A 19,288-nucleotide genomic window follows, 5' to 3' on the forward strand; every position below is an offset into this window, starting at 1 on the left:
TTTCCACCCAGCCAGCCCCTCCCCAGGATAAGAATACTGTAGTGGTCTGTCCTCTATAAAAGAAATGGGTTAGCAAGGTTGGGAAATTGCCTATGTCCCAGTGACTGTCTTCTTCCCAAAAGTAAACTGCCCTTTCTTCCCATTATTGACTGTTGTCTCATTCCTCTTCTCTGTCCCACCCACACATCAACTCCTAAACAATTTTGGTCTGTATCCTCCCACAGCCCAAAGAGGAAACCTATAAATCTGACAAATGATGCATACCTGTCTGACTTGTTTTGTATGTTTCAAAAAGAAGGCTCACTTTGACCATTGTTTTCACTTCAAGTGTTATTGGGTTCTTTACTGGTTTTTCCCTCTGGGAAAGTTTGGGCTCCTCTGGTACAATCCTTGGGATGCCTGCAGCAAACTGTGAAGTTCTCTCCCACAACTTCCCCACCCTGTCCCAAGCTTGGGCTCGACTTGCAAATTTTTTGGGTACTTGATCCTGTAAATGTCAGCCCACCCACTGGAGAATTCAGCCCTGCCATTTTCCTTGCAATCTTCCTTGAATTACTCTTTTTGCATACAGATTCCCCCATTTCATTACCTTCTTTGTAACCAGACCTGTTTGATAACCGTAGGAGAAAGCGGGGACTGCAGATGCTGGAGATCAGAGTTGAAAAGTGTGGCGCTGGAAAAGCACAGCTGGTCAGGCAGCATCCGAGGAGCAAGAGAATTGAGGTTTTGGGGAATAAGCCCGAAATTCCTGATGAAGGGCCGATGTTCAAATGTCGATTTGCCTGCTCCTCGGTTGCTGCCTGACCTGTTGTGCTTTTACAGTGCCACACGTCGACTCTGTTTAATAACCCTCCCTATGAGCAAACCATTTCAAATTCCTTTGGAACAGATTGTATGGATTTTATGGAACCTGCACATCAGAAAACATGACATGAGGGGTGACTGAAATAGGCAGTATGTGAAATTTTGATTACTCAGCAGCAGTTTGATATCTATTATAAAGTCAGCAATGCCAACTATCAACATCCTGAGGGGCTATGATTGACTAGAAACTAAACTGGAATCAACGCAGTAGTTACAAGAGTAGTGTCATAGAGATGTACAGCACAGAAAACAGAACCTTCAGTAAAACTTGTCCATGCCGACCAGATATCCTAATCTAGTCCTATTTACCAGCACTTGGCCCATATCCCTCTAAACCCTTCTGAGTCATATAACCCATCCAGATGCCTTTTAAATGCTGTAATTGTACCAGCTTCTACCCCTTCCTCTGGTAGCTCCTTTCATACATGCACCACCCTCTGTGTGAAAAAGTTGCCCCTTAGGTCCCTTTTAACTCTTTCCCCTTTCATGTAAACCTATGCCCTCTAGTTCTGGACTCCACCACCCAAGGAAAAATCCCTGGCTATTTACCCTATCCATGCTCCTCATGATTTTATAAACCTCTATAAGGTCACCCCTCAGCAGACCACAGACTAGGAATCCCTCAGCAAGTAACCTAGCTCCTGAATCCCCAAAGCTTGTCCACCATCTACAAGGCACAAAGCAGGAGGGTGATGAAATACTGCCCATTTGATGGATGAGTGTAGTTCTAACAACGTTCAAGAAGCTTGACACCATCAGGACAAAGCAGCCCACATGACTGGCACTAGGTAGGTGGCAATGTGGCACAGTGGTTAGCACTGCTGCCTCACAGTGCCAGAGACCCGGGTTCAATTCCTGCCTCAGGCAACTGTCTGTGTGGAGTTTGCACATTCTCCCTATGTCTGCGTAGGTTTCCTCCGTGTGCTCTGGTTTCCTCCCGCAGTCCAAAAATGTGCAGGTTAGGTGAAGGGGTAAATGTACGAGAATGGGTGTGGGTGGGTTGCTCTTCGGAGGGTCGGTGTGGACTTGTTGGGCCGAAGGGCCTGTTTCCACACTGTAAGTAACCTAAGTAATCTAATCTGATCCTCAAGCTTCTACTCCCTCCACTGATGTTCAGTGTCAACAGTACATTTACACTGTAGAAGTTCACCAAGGGCTTTTTCGACAACACCTTCCAAAACAACACCACATCCATCTGAAAGGATGAAGAGCAGCAGGTGAACAGGAATGTGATCACCTGTGAGCTTCTCTCCAAGCCAATCACCATTCTGACTTGGAAATATATTGCCAATCCTTTACTGATACTGTAAAAATCCTGGACTTCTTCCTCAGACAGCATTGTGGGTCCAGAAGAAAGTGAGGACTAGAGATTAGAGTCAAGAGTGTGGCACTGGAAAAACACAGCAGGTCAGGCAGCATCTGAGGAACAGGAGAATCGATATTTCAGCCAAAAGCCCTTCATCAGGAACGAGGCTTGTGGACCGAGGGGGTGGAGAGATAAATGGGGGGGGCAGGGTGGAAGGTAGCTGAGAGTGCAATGGGTAGATGGAGGTTTGGGTAATGGTGATAGGTCGGAGAGGAGGGTAGAGTGGACAGGTGGAAAGGAAGATGGACAGGTAGGACAGCTCATGAGAACGGTGCCAAGTTCGGGAGTTGGATCTGGTATAAGGCGGGGGGAGGGGAAATGAGGAAACTGTTGAAATCGGCATTAATCCTGTGAGGTTGGAGGGTCCCAAGGGGGAAGATGAGGCATTCTTCTACCAGGCGTGGAGTTGTTAGGTTGTGGCGATGGAGGAGGCCCAGGACCTGCATGTCCTTGGCGGGGTGGGAGGAGGAATTGAAGTGTTTGGCCATGGGACGGTGGGGTTGGTCAGTGCAGGTGTCCTGGAGATGTTCTCTGGGTCTAACTACATATGTAACTGCAACGGTTCAAAAAAGGTAGCTCACCATTACCTTCTCAGTGAACCGGGGACCACAAAGAATGGTTGGCCCAGCCAGTGATGCTCACATCTCATGAGCAAATTAAGAAAGAAACCCCTTTGCAGACTCTCATGCCTCTGGCAACTTCAGGCTTTGAACGCATTTGCGTTTAAAACACCTTTGCAGTCTCTCAGGCCCCTGGCAATTTCAAACTTTGAACATATTTGCATATTGTAAAGAATTGTTAACATAAAACTTGCTTTTTCTTCCATAAAATTCCAACTTTACGATCAAGTCAGATATGTACAAGGATCTCCTGGTCCCTCTCCTTGTGCTACAGAGTTCAACTAAGTGACCTGCTGACCTTAGAGCCAGCTATAACTGACTGTGAATTCGGTGCCAGAAGACTCCTGTGTACCACTAGCATTATCTTGAAGATAGGATTTCACTTTAAAAGAAGTGTCACCATAATTCATGGTATGCAAATGCCCCACAAGTAAGAACATGTCACAGGACAACATAAAGTTTGACACAGCACAAACATCATGGACTGAATTTCAGTATCTCAATCTGCTATCCACAAATCAAGATTGTGCCTCCTGTCTACCTCAGTCAGTCTATACGCCACATTTGCCTCTCTTGCAGGCCCCATAAGATGCTCCTCCTCTTGTAATTCCTCTTCTCAGTGATAGCTCCTTCAATAATTCCTTCCAATAGCAATGCATTCTCTTTAATGCAGTCAAAGTTTTCCTATAGTGTGGCACCCCACAACTGTCCACAATAATCCAGTCTTACACAAGTTCAACACCACAACCTTGCTCTTTTAAACCACCCCTATATCTCCCTGTACAGTTCCCTCAGGCAGTGAAGATCTTTCCTGTCTTTCCGGTCTTTAATCCCTGTCTAGAAAGGCAACTATAACTCCATCAAATGGTTCCCACATTATTATGAGCACTAAATGTTTCCACACTGCCTGCTTAATTCATGTCCAGCCAAATAGGATGGCAAATATAAATACATACAGGCTGACTAGCATTTTAGGTCACTGAATCCCTACAGTGCAGGGGCAGGCCATTCAGCACTTTAAGTCCACACTGCCCTTCAAACAGCACACCATTCCCCCATGGCTAATCTACTGAGCCTGCACATCCTTGGACAACTTAACATGACCAATCTATCTAACCTGCACATCTTTGGATTTTGTTAGGAAACTGGAGCACCGAGAGGAAAGCCATGCAGACACAGGAAAAATATGCAAACTCCACACAAACAGATACCTGAGGATGGAATCAAACCTGGGTCCCTGGAGCTGTGAGGCAGCAGTGCTAGCCACTGAGCCACCTCTGTGCACAGAATGACCCCAGGCTCAGACATATCTTCACTGCAGAATGGTAGTGGACCTGCTCCCCATCTCCCATCAATGACAATGAATGAATACCTGAGTTTACCAGGAAGGGTTAATGTAGATGACTGCTAGAAAGTAACAGAACAAGTTGAGAAAGGTATTTTAAAAATAAACCTCTGGCATGCTTGATTTGACTTTACCAAAACTAGAAATTATATTGCTCAATTATAAGTTTTAGTTAAATTTCCTGCACCTGAAAAAACCTTGTGGAGTTCAAGGCATCACACATGATGAAGAATATTGTCAAGGTGAAAATGAGCTGTCATCAGAATTCCCTGAGGAAGAGACCGCCCATGTTTTAAGTTTGTGCTACCTGAAAGCTATGTAGCAACGCCTTCTTTCAAATCATTGTCAACTGCGTCAGCAAATTTGGAAATACCTTTAGCACTCCTACAAATATTTTCACATTACAGAAAGTAACGATTATCATCATCGGTGTCTGCTCTCTGCAGATCTCAAGTGAAAGCTTCATTAACTAAAATGTCCAACTTTGATTGCAATGGTAAGAAAACACTCGGAAGTCTGATTCAGCTAATATTTCATTAAATGTGGTTGGTGAGTTGATTTACTGTTACCATGATAAAAACTAATTCTTTGTCGAGCTGGTTTTGATAACTGCAAGTTCCTTAATCTAGTATCGAGGTGGCTACTTTCATTCTCTACTGTACCTCCCACAGTGTAAACTGGTCCTTCCTTTTTTAGACAATTCAAATACAATTATTCTTTGTCACTCGTCTGGAGACAGAAATCATTCAGATCGTGAAATGTGACAAATGTTACTGTCATTCATGATGGATAGGTGAAGATGCAGTGAAATTATCGTGTGATCTTTTGTTGTTTAAAAATTAACCTTCATAAAAGGCATTGGGTCCTATCCCATTGTCCACACTGCTCATCTTACATTTTTTATTATCCCATGCTGTGTTCCTTTTCTCTTTATTATCTTGCCCAATCCCATCTCTCTACCCTGCAGCTTCCCCTACTCTTTTGTATCCAAACCAGCCAAAATCTCTCTCTTGCTCAATCATTCAATATTTCTGATTTTTAAGAAACAATTTAATTTTCTTTAGGATGTGCTCTTGTTTCTGCTTCAATAATGATATTTATTTAGAAATACACATATTAACAATGAGATTTCTACCTCATAATGACAGTAGATTGACACATGCAGCAAATGGAGATAGAGATCTTGATGAGACCAGAAACTAATGTAGGCACAGAACTGGGCTCATCCCAAGTCCAGCTGATGTGATCTGGAGATGTGTGCAAAGAGATTGGTTGGCAACATTTTCCAGCTCATCACAGAACTGAAGGAGTGAAGAAATGGATAGCTCTGCTGAGCTGGTGGCTGAAGTCAACTTATTACTGAATGAATTCCTCTTTCCACTGCGTTCATTTTCTCAGCTCATAGGAACATAGGGACAGGAGTAGGCCATTCAGCCCCTCGAGCCTGTTCTGACATCCAAACGGATCGTGGCTGATCTGTGGCCTAATTCAGTATTTTTGCTTTTGGCCCATATCCCTTATACCTGTGCTTATGGAAAACATACCTGTATCGGATTTAAAACTAACAAGTTATCTAGCTGTTTGTGAAAAGCAGTTCCAAGCATCTACCACCCTTAATGTGTAGAAATACTTCCTAACAATCTTTCCTGACCAGTCTGGTTCTAATTCTCAGACTATGTCCTTGCATTCTAAAATCCACAACCAGTACAAAGAACAAAGAACAATACTGCACAGGAACAGGCCCTTCGGCCCTCAAAGCCTGTGTTGACACATACTGCCCTTCCACGCTAAAACTGTTTTCACTTGTAGGATCCTTATCCCTCTATTCTTTGTATCCCACTATAATGACTGCCTGACAGTTGTTTGATGCAAATTAATTTATCTTCTAAACAACTTTTGAGATGGTCTTCAGGGCCATTAGTTTCTGATAGGTTTTGATTACTTCAAAATTTAACAAGAAATAGATTACTCAAAAGAGAATTATATAACTGGCATGCATTAGGGTAATGACATTTTGGGTCTGCAAACGAATAGAATACTTGTCAATTCATTGTGCATTCCACATTTTAAAAATGCATTTCAATGTTTAACAGCCTGAGTAATCACTGAGTTTCAAAGTTTGATTTTTGTCTTATTAGAAGAAATAGGATTCACGTATCAGTATTAGTCCAAATTTATAATTAGTGAAGCTCTTATCCTGAGCTTCAGGCATGGGAAGAAAATGAATAAATACTCCACCAATATTGATGAAATTTGGTGGTTAAGTCTTTATTATAATTTTATCCATGTAAATCCACACTTGTTTATTCCTATAAATTTATATCCTGAAAAAGAACCTAAGCCAACAGCAGAGCCTGTGTACTATAGACTTTTGGCAGGGATAGGGGTTTACGGTACTTGATCCGAATTTCACTTTGGCATTGTGGGTTTGAACTGGTTTAAACTGAAATGGATATGAAAGTAGCAGCATACAAATCCATCAAGTGTACAGATTACACCTTTTGATAAGCTATATGCGGCTGTCAATAAGTCTTGGTCATTGTATGTTGTTATTTCCTGTATGCAGTCAGGGCAATATTTTTTTCAAGTCGTAGATCCTGAATTAAACTTTGAACAAACTTCTTGGCTTTAAACTTTTCCCAGTGCTGATATTCTTTGAATAAACTCTAAGCCAACATTTTTGAAGTAACTTATCTTAAGATTGAAAAAAGACTGCAATGATGTTATCGTTAGTTACTTGGTAATACAGGTAGGCATTGAATTTCTATACTAGTGAGGTGCTAGGCTTGCAGGCCAAATGCTCCAGTGATTGACTGATCAAATCAGACAACGTACCTGTCTGACTGGTTATAATGGCCAGAGTCCAGCTTACTCCATTAAACCATACTTATAAGATGCAGGATAACATTTTTAGATCGGTTGTTGGACAGAATTTGTTGAACGATCCAAGTATGCTGATGGCTGCATTGTGGACTTCAGACAATTGGTCAAGTTTGTAATTTGCTCATTTGTGCATGCCAGAAGCAAAATGCACTCTTATGTTGGGACCTGTTTTCTGCAAGCAACAAATATATTCAAATATTGCAAATTTTTTTATTTATTAGGGGCTGATTTTGTGACTGTCCCTCAGCCAATAAATCAGCTTACCAACCAATCAGAACCATTGTCAATATTATAAACTGTTAACATTTAAATTGTTAAAAGTTTGACATTCTTGCATTTGTGCTCATGTATGCAAGACACTAAGTTTTGAAAGCATGTATCGCTTTTCAGCGATATTCGATTTTGTGAATCTTGTGGGAAATCTTGCATAAAGGCTCCGCTGGCTATTTTCCCTAACTGGACTTCACCAGTTTCCTCATTTCCCCTCCCCCCACCTTACCCCAGCTCCAACCTTCCAGCTCAGCACTGTCCACATGACCTATCCTACCTACCAATCTCCCTTCCCACCTATCCGCCCCTTTGACTTATCACCTCCATCCCCACCCCCATTCACCTATTGTATTCTTTGCTACCTTCCCCCAGCCTCAACTCTGACCTATCACCTTCATCCCCACTCCCATTCACCTATTGTATTCTTTGCTACCTTCCCCCAGCCTCAACTCTGACCTATCACCTTCATCCCCACTCCCATTCACCTATGGTACTCTTTGCTACCTTACCCCACCCTCCCCTCTGACCTATCACCTCCATCCTCACCCCCATTCACCTATTGTACTCTTTGCTACCTTCTCCCCAGCCCCGCCCCCACCCCCACCCCAACCCTCTGTTTTCTCTCCACTCTGGAGGCTCCCTACCTCCATTCCTGCTGAAAGGCTTTCGCCTGCAACGCCGATTTTCCTGCTCCTCCAATGCTGCCTGACCTGCTGTGCTTTTCCAGCACCACTCTGATTTAAACTCTGGTTTCCAGCATCTGCAGTCCTCACTTCTGCCTCCTTTAAAGAGTATAGAAGTGAAATTATCCCTAGTAGTAGGTTCCCTTTTTTAAAAGGAATATTATGAAAAACTGAAGGACTTTGCAGATTTAAATTATACTTTACAGCTAAAGGATAACAATTCCATTGATACAATGCTTTTTGCATCTTTGCAAAATGGATTAGAGATTAGATTCCCTACAGACCTTTCAGCCCACAAGTCCACACTGATCCTCCAAACAGTAACCTACCCAGACCCATTTCCCTCTGACTAATGCACCTAACACGATGGGCAATTTAGAATGGCCAATTCACCTAACCCGCACATCTTTGGACTGTGGGAGGAAACCCACACAGACACAGAATGTGCAAACTCCACACAGACAGTCACCCAAGGTTGGAATTGAACCTGGGTCCTTGGCACTGGTAAGGCAGCAGAGCTAACCACTGAGCCACTGTGCTACCCCAAATGTCTAGATTGTTGCCACTGGTATAATATGTGAAAGATGTGAAATAATATAAAAACATGAAAGACACTTGTTCACATCAGAGTTTGACAAACAAAAACTTCCCATTCTTGACCACTTTTGCAACTCAGTCTGATCATCTCCAATGATCACTGATTGTGTTTAAACACACAAAATGATCTAGTGGCTAAGACTGGAAGCCAACATTAGTAATGGGGAATCTATCACAATGTGAGAATACAAGGGTATCCTTGGGGATGCAATTGAGACAGAATCTATGTATAGAAACTTAAGAAATGCTTTCAGTTCAATTCTTTGTGTGCATTGTAAATAACTAATTGGAAAGCCTTGGAGGGGAAAGATCTCTAAACAGTTTGAGATATATGAGAACAATATTTAATAGACATGGATAAGTACATGAATGAGAAATGTTTGGAGGGGATATGGGCCAAGTGCAGGTAAGTGGGATTATTTTAGTTTGGGATTGAGGTTGGCATGGACAGGATGGACTGAAGGATCTGTTTCCATGTTCTATGACTGTATAACAGTGCATTCTCTTCTTATTCATGTATTCACCCAGGTGTTCCTTGAATGTTGTTATTGTGTCTGCTTCCACCACCTCCTCTGGAAACGGGTTCCAGGCACTCATTATCCTTTGTATGAAAAACACGCCTCACATGTCTCTTTTAAACTCCTTCCCCACCCCACACGTTTAACTCCTCCCCAACTAATTCTGGGAAAAAGCCTTACTCTTTCCACTCTATCCATGCCATTCACAATCTTATAAACGTCGATCAGATTACCCCTCAATCTCCTGCGTTCTAGTGAGAGCAAACCTAGTCAATCCAACCTTTCTTCACAGCTAAAAATCTCCCATACCAAGCAACATCCTGGTAAACCTTTTCTGTACCCTCTCCAAAGCACCACATCCTTCTGGTAGCGTGGTGACAAGAATTATACGCAACATTCCAAGTGCGGTCCAACTCAAGTTCTATAAAGCTGCAGCATAACTTGCCAGTCCTTACACTGAATGCCCTTTCCAATGAAGGAAAGTGTGCCATAAGGTACCTTATCTACCTGTGCTGCCACCTTCAGTGATCTGTGGACCTGCAGATCCCTCTGCATGTCGATACTTCTAAGGATCTGCCACTCACTGTATAATATCTACCTGTACTTGACCTTCCAAAATTCATCACCTCAGATTTATCTGGATTAAATGCCATATGCCATTTTTCTGTCCTTGCCTCCAACTAATCTACATCCTGCTGTATTCTTTGACAATCCTCCTCACTATCTACAACTCCACCAATCTTTGTATCATCTGCAAACTTATTAATTAGACCAGCTATCATTTAGGTAGAAATAGTTTATCTTTATCTACCCAGTCTTTTCCTTTTAATATCACGATGACTTCAAGAAGATCACCCTCTAACTTTCTAAATTCTAAAGAAATCATAACTAATTTGTATAACGTCTCCTCATAACTTAATCGAGGAGTCATTCTTGTAAATCTACATTGTTATCCTCTAAAGTCAATATATCTTTCCTCAGGTCTGGTGCTCAAATCTGCTCACCATACTCCATGTGTGGTCAAACCAAGGTTTTGTTGTAACTGCAGCATAACTTCTGCATCATTATACTCCAGTGCTCCAGATATAAAAGAACAGCATTCCATGACCTTTCATGATTATCTTCAGCATCTGCTTGTGACATTTTAAAGATCAATCCACATGAACTCCCAAGTCTCTCGGGACTTCCATTAAATTTAGCTTCTTACCATGTGGAATGTATTCCTTTACAGTCCAAAGTGGATAACCTCAAACTTGTTTACATTGAACTCCATCTGGCAGTTTTCCCATTTCACTTAGTCCATCAATACTCCTTTGTAATCGTGTATGCTACTGTCTACAATGTCTATAATGCCGCCCAATTTTCAGTCACTAGCATAGTTGGGTGCATGATTTTCCATGCCATTATATATGTCATGTGTTAATAATAGAGGCTATAACACAGATTCTTGTGGAACATCACTGGTCGCATCCTATAAATTTGAGTACTTACCCATTATCCCTACTCTCTGTCACCTGCCACTCAGTTAATTTTCCAGCTATCGCAGTAATTTGCCCTCAATTCCACAGGCTTCTTTCTATCTTAGTTAACAGCCTCTCACCTGAGATTTTATCAGAAGGATTCACATTTTTGAATAATTGGAATCTCTTTTGGGATAGAAGTGACCTGTACAAGAAGGACAGTTTGCACCTAAATTGGAAGGGGACTAATATACTGGCAGGGAAATTTGCTAGAGCTGCTTAGGAGGATTTAAACTAGTAAGGACAGGGGATGGGACCCAGGGAGATAGTGAGGAAAGAGATCAATCTGAGATTGGTACAGTTGAGAACAGAAGTGAGTCAAACAGTCAGGGCACGCAGGGACAAGATAGTACTAATAAATTAAACTGCATTTATTTCAGTGCAAGATGGCCTACCAGGGAAGGCAGATGAACTCAGGGCATGGTTAGGAACATGGGACTGGGATATCATAGCAATTACAGAAACATGGCTTGGGGAAGGGCAGGACTGGAGGCTTAATGTTCCAGGATACAAATGCTACAGGAAGGATAGAAAGGGGGGCAAGAGAGGAGGGGGGTTGGCATTTTTGATAAGGGATAGCATTACAGCTGTGCTGAGAGGGGATATTCCTGGAAATACATTCAGGGAAGTCATTTGGGTGGAACAGAGAAAAATGAAAGGGATGATTACCTTATTGGGATTGTATTATAGACCCCTAATAGTCAGAAGGAAAGTAAGAAACAAACTTGTAAGGAGATCTCAGCTATCTGTAAGAATAATAGGGTGGTTGTGGTGGAGGATTTTAACTTTCCAAACATAGACTGGGACTGCCATAGCGTTAAGGGTTTAGATGGAGAGGAATTTGTTGAGTGCGTACAAGACAATTTCCTGATTCATTATGTGAATATACCTACTACAGAAGGTACAAAACTTGACCCACTCTTGGGAAATAAGGCTGGTCTGGTGACTGAGGTGTCAGTGGGGGAGCACTTTGGGGCCAGCGACCTTAATTCTATTAGATTTAAAGTAATGATGGAAAAGGATAGACCAGATCTAAAAGTTGAAGTTCCAAATTGGAGAAAGGCCAATTTTGATGGTATTAGGCAAGAACTTTCAAAAGCTGATTGGGGGCAGATATTCGCAGGTAAAGGGACGGCTGGAAAATGGGAAGCCTTCAGAAATGAGATAACGAGAATCCAGACAAAGTATATTCCTGTTAGGGTGAATGGAAAGTCTGGTAGGTATAGGGAATGCTAGATGACTAAAGAAATTGAGGGTTTGGTTAAAAAAAAGAAGGGAGCATATGTCAGGTATAGACAGGATAGATCGAGTGAATCCTTAGAAGAATATAAAGGAAGTAGGAGGATACACAAGAGGGAAATCAGGAGGGCAAAAAGAGGACATAAGATAGCTTTGGTAAATAGAATGAAGGAGAATCCAAAGAGTTTTTACAAATATGACAAGGACAAAAGGTTAACTAGGGAGAGAATAGGGCCCCTCAAAGATCAGCAAGGCGGCCTTTGTGTGGAGCCACAGAAAATGAGGGAGATACTAAATGAGTATTTTGCATCAGTATTTATTGTGGAAAAGGATATAGACTGTAGGGAAACAGGTGGTGACATCTTGCAAAATGTCCATATTACAAAGGAGGAAGTTCTGGATGTCTTGAAACAGGTAAAGGTGGATAAATCCTCAGGACCTAATCAGGTGTACCGAGAACTCTGTGGGAAGCTAGAGAAATGATTGTTGGGCCTTTTGCTGAGATGTTTGTATCATCGAGATGAGGTGCCAGAAGTTTGGAGTTGGCTAACATGATGCCACTGTTTAAGAACGGTGGTAAGGACAAGCCAGGGAACTATAGACCAGTGAGCATGATGTCGATGGTGGATAAGGGAATCCTGAGGGACAGAATGGAGATGTATTTGGAAAGGCAAGGATTGATTAGGGATAGTCAACATGGTTTTCTGTGTGGGAAATCATGTCTCACAAACTTGATTGAGTTTTTTGAGGAAGTAACAAAGAGGATTGATGAGGGCAGAGCAGTAGATGTGATCTATATGGACTTCAGTAGGGCATTCAACAAGGTTCTGCATGGGAGACTGATTAGCAAGGTTAGATCTCATGGAATACAGGGAGAACTAGCCATTTGGATACAGAACTGGATCAAAGGCAGAAGAGAGAGGATGGTGGTGGAGGGTTGTTTTTCAGACTGGAGGCCTGTGACCAGTGGAGTGCCACAAGGATTGATTTGGGTCCTCTACGTTTTGTCATTTACATAAATGATTTGGATGCGAGCATAAGAGGTACAGTTAGTAAGTTTGCAGATGACATCAAAATTGGACATGTAAGTGGTCAGTGGAGAGGGTTACTTCAGATTACAATAGGATCTTGACCAGATGGGCCAATGGGTTGAGAAGTGGCAGATGGAGTTTAATTCAGATAAATGTGAGGTGCTGCATTTTGGGAAAGTCAGTCTTAGCAGGACGTATACACTTAATGCTAAGGTCCCAGGGAGTGCTGCTGAACAAAGAGACCTTGGAGTGCAGGTTCATAGCTCTTTGAAAGTGGAGTCGCAGGTAGATAGGATAGTGAAGAAGGCATTTGGTATGCTTTGGTAGGGTAAATAAACAAAATCTTTTCCCTGGGATTGGGGAGTCCTGAACTCGAGGGCTTAGGGTGAGAGGGGAAGGATATAAAAGAGATCTAAGGAGCAACTTTTTCACACAGAGGGTGGTACATATATGGAATGAGCTGCCAGAGGAAGTGGTGGAGACTGGTACAATTGCAACATTTAAAAGGTATTTGGATGGGTATATGAATGGGAAGGGTTTGGAGGGATATGGACCGGGTACTGGCAGGTGGGACTAGATTGGGTTGGGATATTTGGTCAGCATGGATGGGTTGGACCGAAGGGTCTGTTTCCATGCTGTACATCTCTATGACTCTATGAACCTAAATGATTTCTGGAGGTCCATGTAAACAACATCCAGAGACATTTCCCTGTCAATTACCTTTGTCTCCTATTCAAAAAAATTTCAGTAAGGTTCGTCGGGCATGAACTACTTCTCATGAATCCAACTTGACTAATGGAAAATTTTCAAAATGTTCAGTTACCCTAGCATTGATCATAAAATCTCACAAATTCCTAACACAGATGTTATGCAAACTGGTCTGAAATTCCCTGGTTTTCCTCTTTTTTCCTTTAAAAAGCAGTGACATTTGCAATTTCCCAGTCCAGAGGGACTACTTCTGTATCTCGGGAACTCTGCAAAATTTATAGTTAAATATCTACAATGTTCTCCCTGACATTTTTTAACACCTTTGCATCGGAACTATCATGTCCAGGGAATTGCCACTTTTTAATAGCATGAATTTCCTCATTATTGATATTTTATTTACATTAAGTGATATTCAGACCTGTCCCTGATCTACTATTAATTTATTCAGACCTTCTGACAAACTGTCCTCTTTTTCTGTTATATATACTGAGGCAAGGAAATATTCAACATGTCTGTCATTTCCCCATTTTCATAATCCCCACTTTCAGTCTTTAGTGGGTCAATATTGCTCCTGACCACTTGCTTATCCTTTATGTAACTGCCAAATTTGTTCTTCAGATCAAACTGAGTACGAAACTTATGCAAAGTGTCTTGGGAAGGCTCTGTGCTACATTCCCACCCCGACGACAGTAGGGTTATATGCACCCTGGGGATCTGGAATCAACCAGCTTCTGCACAATGTACAAAGTAAGTTCTCTGCTTTGACATTTTCACCTAAAACAGTGTGACTAAATAGCTTGTCAATTTCTTATCCTTTTCCTTAGACCTGTTTCCATGCTGTACATCCAAACTGGCTAATCCAGTCTGTTTGTTTAATGAGGTAGTCATTACCTTGTTCCTTACTGCAAGAGCAAGAGCTAAGATATTCTGAGATGTCTGAATAATATTTTGTATTTGTCCAAACCGCAGTGCAATTGATCACATGCCTGTGACACCATACTGCAAGTATTGTGCTCTAGACTCATTGAGCATCTCTCCTAACAGAATTCATGTCATTACTGTTATAATAATGGACTTTTGATCATGACAGAAACCTACATGTGGGGAGGCCATACCCTCATGGTCTTATTGCTAGACTACTAAGTTGGAGACTCAGCTAATGTTCTGGGAAATGGAATTTAAATTCAATAAAGAATCTGGAAATAAGGGTGTAATGCATTGTTGATCATGGGGAGAAACCATCTGGTTCATGAACAACTTTAGGGCAGGAAACATGTCATCTTTACCTGTTCCGGCCTACATGTGACTCCAGACCCACAGTAATAACTCTTAATTGCCCTCTGGGCAATAAGTGCTGACCCAGCCAGAGATACCTATATCCCATGAATGAATAAATAATCATATTGATTTTATCAAACATTTTTAATGGCATTACATTGAATGGTGACAAATAAATGCAATCTATTTAGTCTTGCGACAAAGACTCATTCACGTTGATCAAACTTGAGGGAGGGGAAATTGGTTTATGTTGTGCCACATTTAGCAGAATTATACTGATTCTCTTGGATCAAGCAGCATCATTTAGGACCTTTGCAACATTCTCTGTTTATACAAGGCAAAGAAATCCTGGTGTCTGCAAAGCTAATTGCAGCACTGTTGGTCTCTGGGAATCAATGTGATCATCATATGTGAACAATGTTCTCTCCAGGGTTTTAACAAGGGGGCTTCTGGAATTCTTCCGGTAAGATGACAGCAGAGTACCTCTGCTCTGCTTGTTCTTTTTCTTTTTACCCTCCCTCTCTCCTCCGTTCTCTTGGTCTCAGACACTGGGCCCCCAAAGTGGGATGGGTATTCTGCGGCCCAAAGCAGGGACACCAGTGCCTGGAGGGGGACCTCCAATGACTGGAGCAGTGACCCCAGTGGCTGGAGCAGGGTTGCCAGCTGCTGGAGTGGGGGCACCAGCAAACAGTGGCTAGAATGGGGTTGCCAGTGGGCAGAGTGTTGATGCCATCAGGCAGAGTGGAGATGCCAGCAGACAGAGTGGGGGTGCCATCAGGCAGAGTGGGGGTGCCAGTGGGCAGAGTGGGGATGCTAGCAGGCAGTGGGAGGTATCAGTGGGCAGAGTGGGGCACTAGCAGGCAGAGTGGGGGTGCTAGCAGGCAGAATGGGGGTGCCAGCAGGCAGAGTGGGGGTGCTAGCAGGCAGAGTGGGTGTGCCAATGGATGGAGCAGGGGTGCCAGTGGGCAGAGCATGTGTGCCAGCAGGCAAAGTGGGCATGCCAGCAGGCAGAGTGCAGGTGCCAGTGGGCAGAGTGGGGGTGCCAGTGGGCAAAATGGAGATGTCAGCAGATGGAGTGGGGATGCCAGCAAACGGAGCGGGAATGCCAGCAGCTGGACTGGGGGCACTAGCTACCAGTGGCCCAGTCTGGTGCATGGCAGCAGTCCATATGGAGACACCTTGGGGAGAGACTATGATGTTTTTTTTAAAAACACTTTTTTCTCAGACCTATGGTTACACTGCATATCTGTAATATTCCATCTTTTTTATTTCTCTATCTGTAACTAAGCACTGCACCTAGATACTCTACACCTAAGATGGCACTGTAAATGGTGACTTATAAATTTTTCACTGTGTTCATTTGAGTACATGTGACAATAAAGCTAATTCAATTCAATTTGATTCAACTGATGACGTCAACAGTATTCAGAACTTTAAAACAAACATGTCCCATTTCTATACTATTCATCTATTGAGGTTATTAGTAGTATTGAGATAATGTTGCTTGAATGATAAATCATGAATTAAAGCTAACGTTCTTGGGACGCAGATTCAGAGATCATTCGGGAGAATTTTGGAAACTAAAGTTAATTAATTAGGCTAATCTCAGTATTGATGATCTTGACCAGTGTCAGGGTGAAAAGAAAAACATTTGGTACACTGCTGTAGCCCTGCAACACTGACTTGGTCTGGCCAAGTGTGACCCACAGTAATAAGAATGACTCTTAACTGCCACTTGAAATGGCCGTATTGAAAATTAGGGATCAACATCAAATGATGACCTTGCCAATAATAGCCACATTCCACAAAAAACAGAGGCAAAAAAAAATTATGCTCCATTGTTGCCCCTTGTCCTTGATTTGTACTGAAGTTATACTTTAAGTTCTCTCAGTCTGTAGGCCAAGAGGCAGTTCATGTTTCTCTTTGCGGATGACCAGATTTTCAAAATGCAAAACCATGGAAAGGTTTGTTGGGCAATTAATGACAGGAATCTGGAGAAGGGGTGGTCTTATTATGAGATCTCCTGGAATATGTCCAGTCAGATTTGGAAAATCCAATCCTTCAGTTGTTCAAAAGGAGTCATCAGCATTGGACTGTTGGCACCAAAAAAGTAGTGTGTGAAAGTGAGGACTGCAGATGCTGGAGATCAGAGTCTAGATTTGAGTGGTGCTGGAAATGCACAGCAGGTCAGGCAGCATCTAAGGAGCAGGAAAATCGACATTTCAGGCAAAAGAAGTAGTATCAATTATATTGGAGATATCAAGAGGGAGGGGAACTATTCCCTGACGCAGTGCAATGTGATGAGTGATTACAGGAAGAAAGATGAAATATCACACAGATTGCTTTTCCCCAGACTGAAATTGTCTTTGTCAAAATGGGAAAAGATGAAAACCATGAAATTTGAACTGCTTCTAGGAAATTGTCAGGACAGAGGCATTTAGTGAAATACTGGGATTTTGGCATAAATGTAAGTAGAGGGACAGGTAATGTTGAGGAGGCAGGGAATCTGCAGAAGGACTTGAACAGGCTAGAAGAATGGGTAAAATGTGGAAAGTGTGAGGTTCTGTACTTTGCTCAGGAAGAATACAAGCTTAGATTATTTTCTAAATTGGGAAAGGTGTTGGAAATCTGAAGCACAAATGGACTTAGGAGTCCTCTTTCAAGATTCTCTTAAGGTTAACATCTAGGTTCAGTTGGCAGTTAGAAAGGCAAATGCAATGCTAGCATTCATTTTAAGAGGGCTAGAAGACAAGAGTAGAGATGTACTGCTAAGGCTGTATAAGGCTCTGGCCAGACCATATTTGGAATACTGTGTGCATTTTTGGACTCCGTTTTTAAGAAAGGATAAGCTGGAATTCGAGGTTATCCAGGGGAGGTTTATAAGAATGATCCCATAAGAATGACTTATACACTTAGTGGTACGGTCCTGGGAAGTGTTACTGAACAAGGAGACTTTGGAGTGCAGGTTCATCGTTCCTTGAGAGTAAAGTCACAGGTATAGAGAATAATGAGGAAGGCATTTGGTATGCTTGCCTTTATTGGTCAGTGCATTGAGTATAGGAGTTGGGAGTTGGGACACTGGTGAGGCTACTTATGGAATACTGTATTCAGTTTTGGTCTCCCTGCTATAAAAAAGATTTTGTAAAACTTGAGAGGGTTCAGAAAAGATTTACAGGGATGTTGCCAGGTTTGGAGGGTTTGATCTATAGGGAGAGGTTGAATATGCTGGGCTGTTTTCCCTGGAGTGTCAGAGGCTAAGGGGTGATCTTATAGAAGTCTATAAATTCATAATGAGCAAAGATAGGCTGAATAGCAAAGGTTTTGTTTCTCCAGGGTGGAGGAGTCCAAAACTAGAGGGTACAGGCTTAAGGTGAGGGAGGAAAGATTTAAAAGGGACAGCTTTTTCACACAGAGGGGTGTGTGTGTATAGAATGAACTGCCAGAGATGTGGTGGAGGCTTATATAATGACACCTTTTAAAAGGCATCAAGATGAATAAGAAGAGCTTACAGTGATATGGGCCAAATGCTGACAAATGGGACTAGATTATTTTAGGATACCTGGTTGGCATGGACAAGTTTGACAGAAGGGTCTGTTTTCTATGCTCTATATCTCTGTGACTCTGACTTCATGAAGGACTTGTCGTATGAGGAGTGATTGAGGACTATGGGTCTGCGCTTAATGGAGCTTGGGAGGATGATGGGGGGTCTCACTAAACCTTACAGAATACTGAGAGGCCTGGATGGAGTGGGTGTGGAGAAAATGTTTCCATGAGTAGGAGAGACTAGGACCCAAGGAAACAGCCTCAGAGTGAAGGGACAGCCCGTTAGAACTTAGATGAGGAGAAGGTTCTTCGGCCAGAGAGTGGTTAATCTGTGGAATTCACTGCCACTGAAGGCTGTGGCGGTCAAGTCAATGACTATATTTAAGACAGAAATTGCTAAGCTCTTGATTAGCGAGGGGATCAAAGATTATGTGGAGAAGGCATGAGAGTGGGGTTGAGAAGTATATCTGTCATGATTGAATGATGGACAAGACTTGAACCAAATAGTTTAATTCCATTGGTCTTATGGAAAAATGAAGCTGTTTGGTCTCCCTGGCCCTATGCATGCAGTACTTTAGCAACTCCCCTATCTCAGTGTGGGCCATCTTAGCTTGCCCTCGATGTGTACTGTTCTCTATCTTTTAAGTTTCTAAACTGTTTGCATTAATTCTTACCCCTTTCCTCTCCATTCACATTTTGGTAAAAATATTGATGTTCCTTGTCTCTGGACCAAAAAAAAACTTTTAAATTTTCTAACTAGTCTGCTGTCTTGACTATTCACACTAGACCAAATAAAGCTAGATTGAAATCTGGTGGGCCTTCC

General features: G+C 42.3%; 1 protein-coding gene across 2 annotated transcripts in view; it reads left to right on the plus strand.

Annotated features, from left to right (window-relative positions):
* The first annotated feature begins 4,617 nt into the window (after positions 1-4,617).
* Positions 4,618-19,288, plus strand: part of nkpd1 (NTPase, KAP family P-loop domain containing 1) — a 30,664-nt gene continuing 15,993 nt past the window's right edge. The window contains exons 1-2 of one of the 2 annotated variants that reach the window (XM_060856048.1): positions 4,618-4,691; positions 14,263-14,391. In XM_060856048.1, coding sequence (XP_060712031.1) covers positions 4,670-4,691; positions 14,263-14,391 — 151 coding nt within the window. In that variant the 5' untranslated portion in view covers positions 4,618-4,669. Of the gene's footprint in view, positions 4,745-14,262; positions 14,392-19,288 lie in introns of both variants that reach the window. The other variant, XM_060856049.1, reaches the window with a different exon arrangement.

This window comes from Hemiscyllium ocellatum, chromosome 47 (genome assembly GCF_020745735.1).
Source record: "Hemiscyllium ocellatum isolate sHemOce1 chromosome 47, sHemOce1.pat.X.cur, whole genome shotgun sequence".
NCBI classification, from domain to species: domain Eukaryota; kingdom Metazoa; phylum Chordata; class Chondrichthyes; order Orectolobiformes; family Hemiscylliidae; genus Hemiscyllium; species Hemiscyllium ocellatum.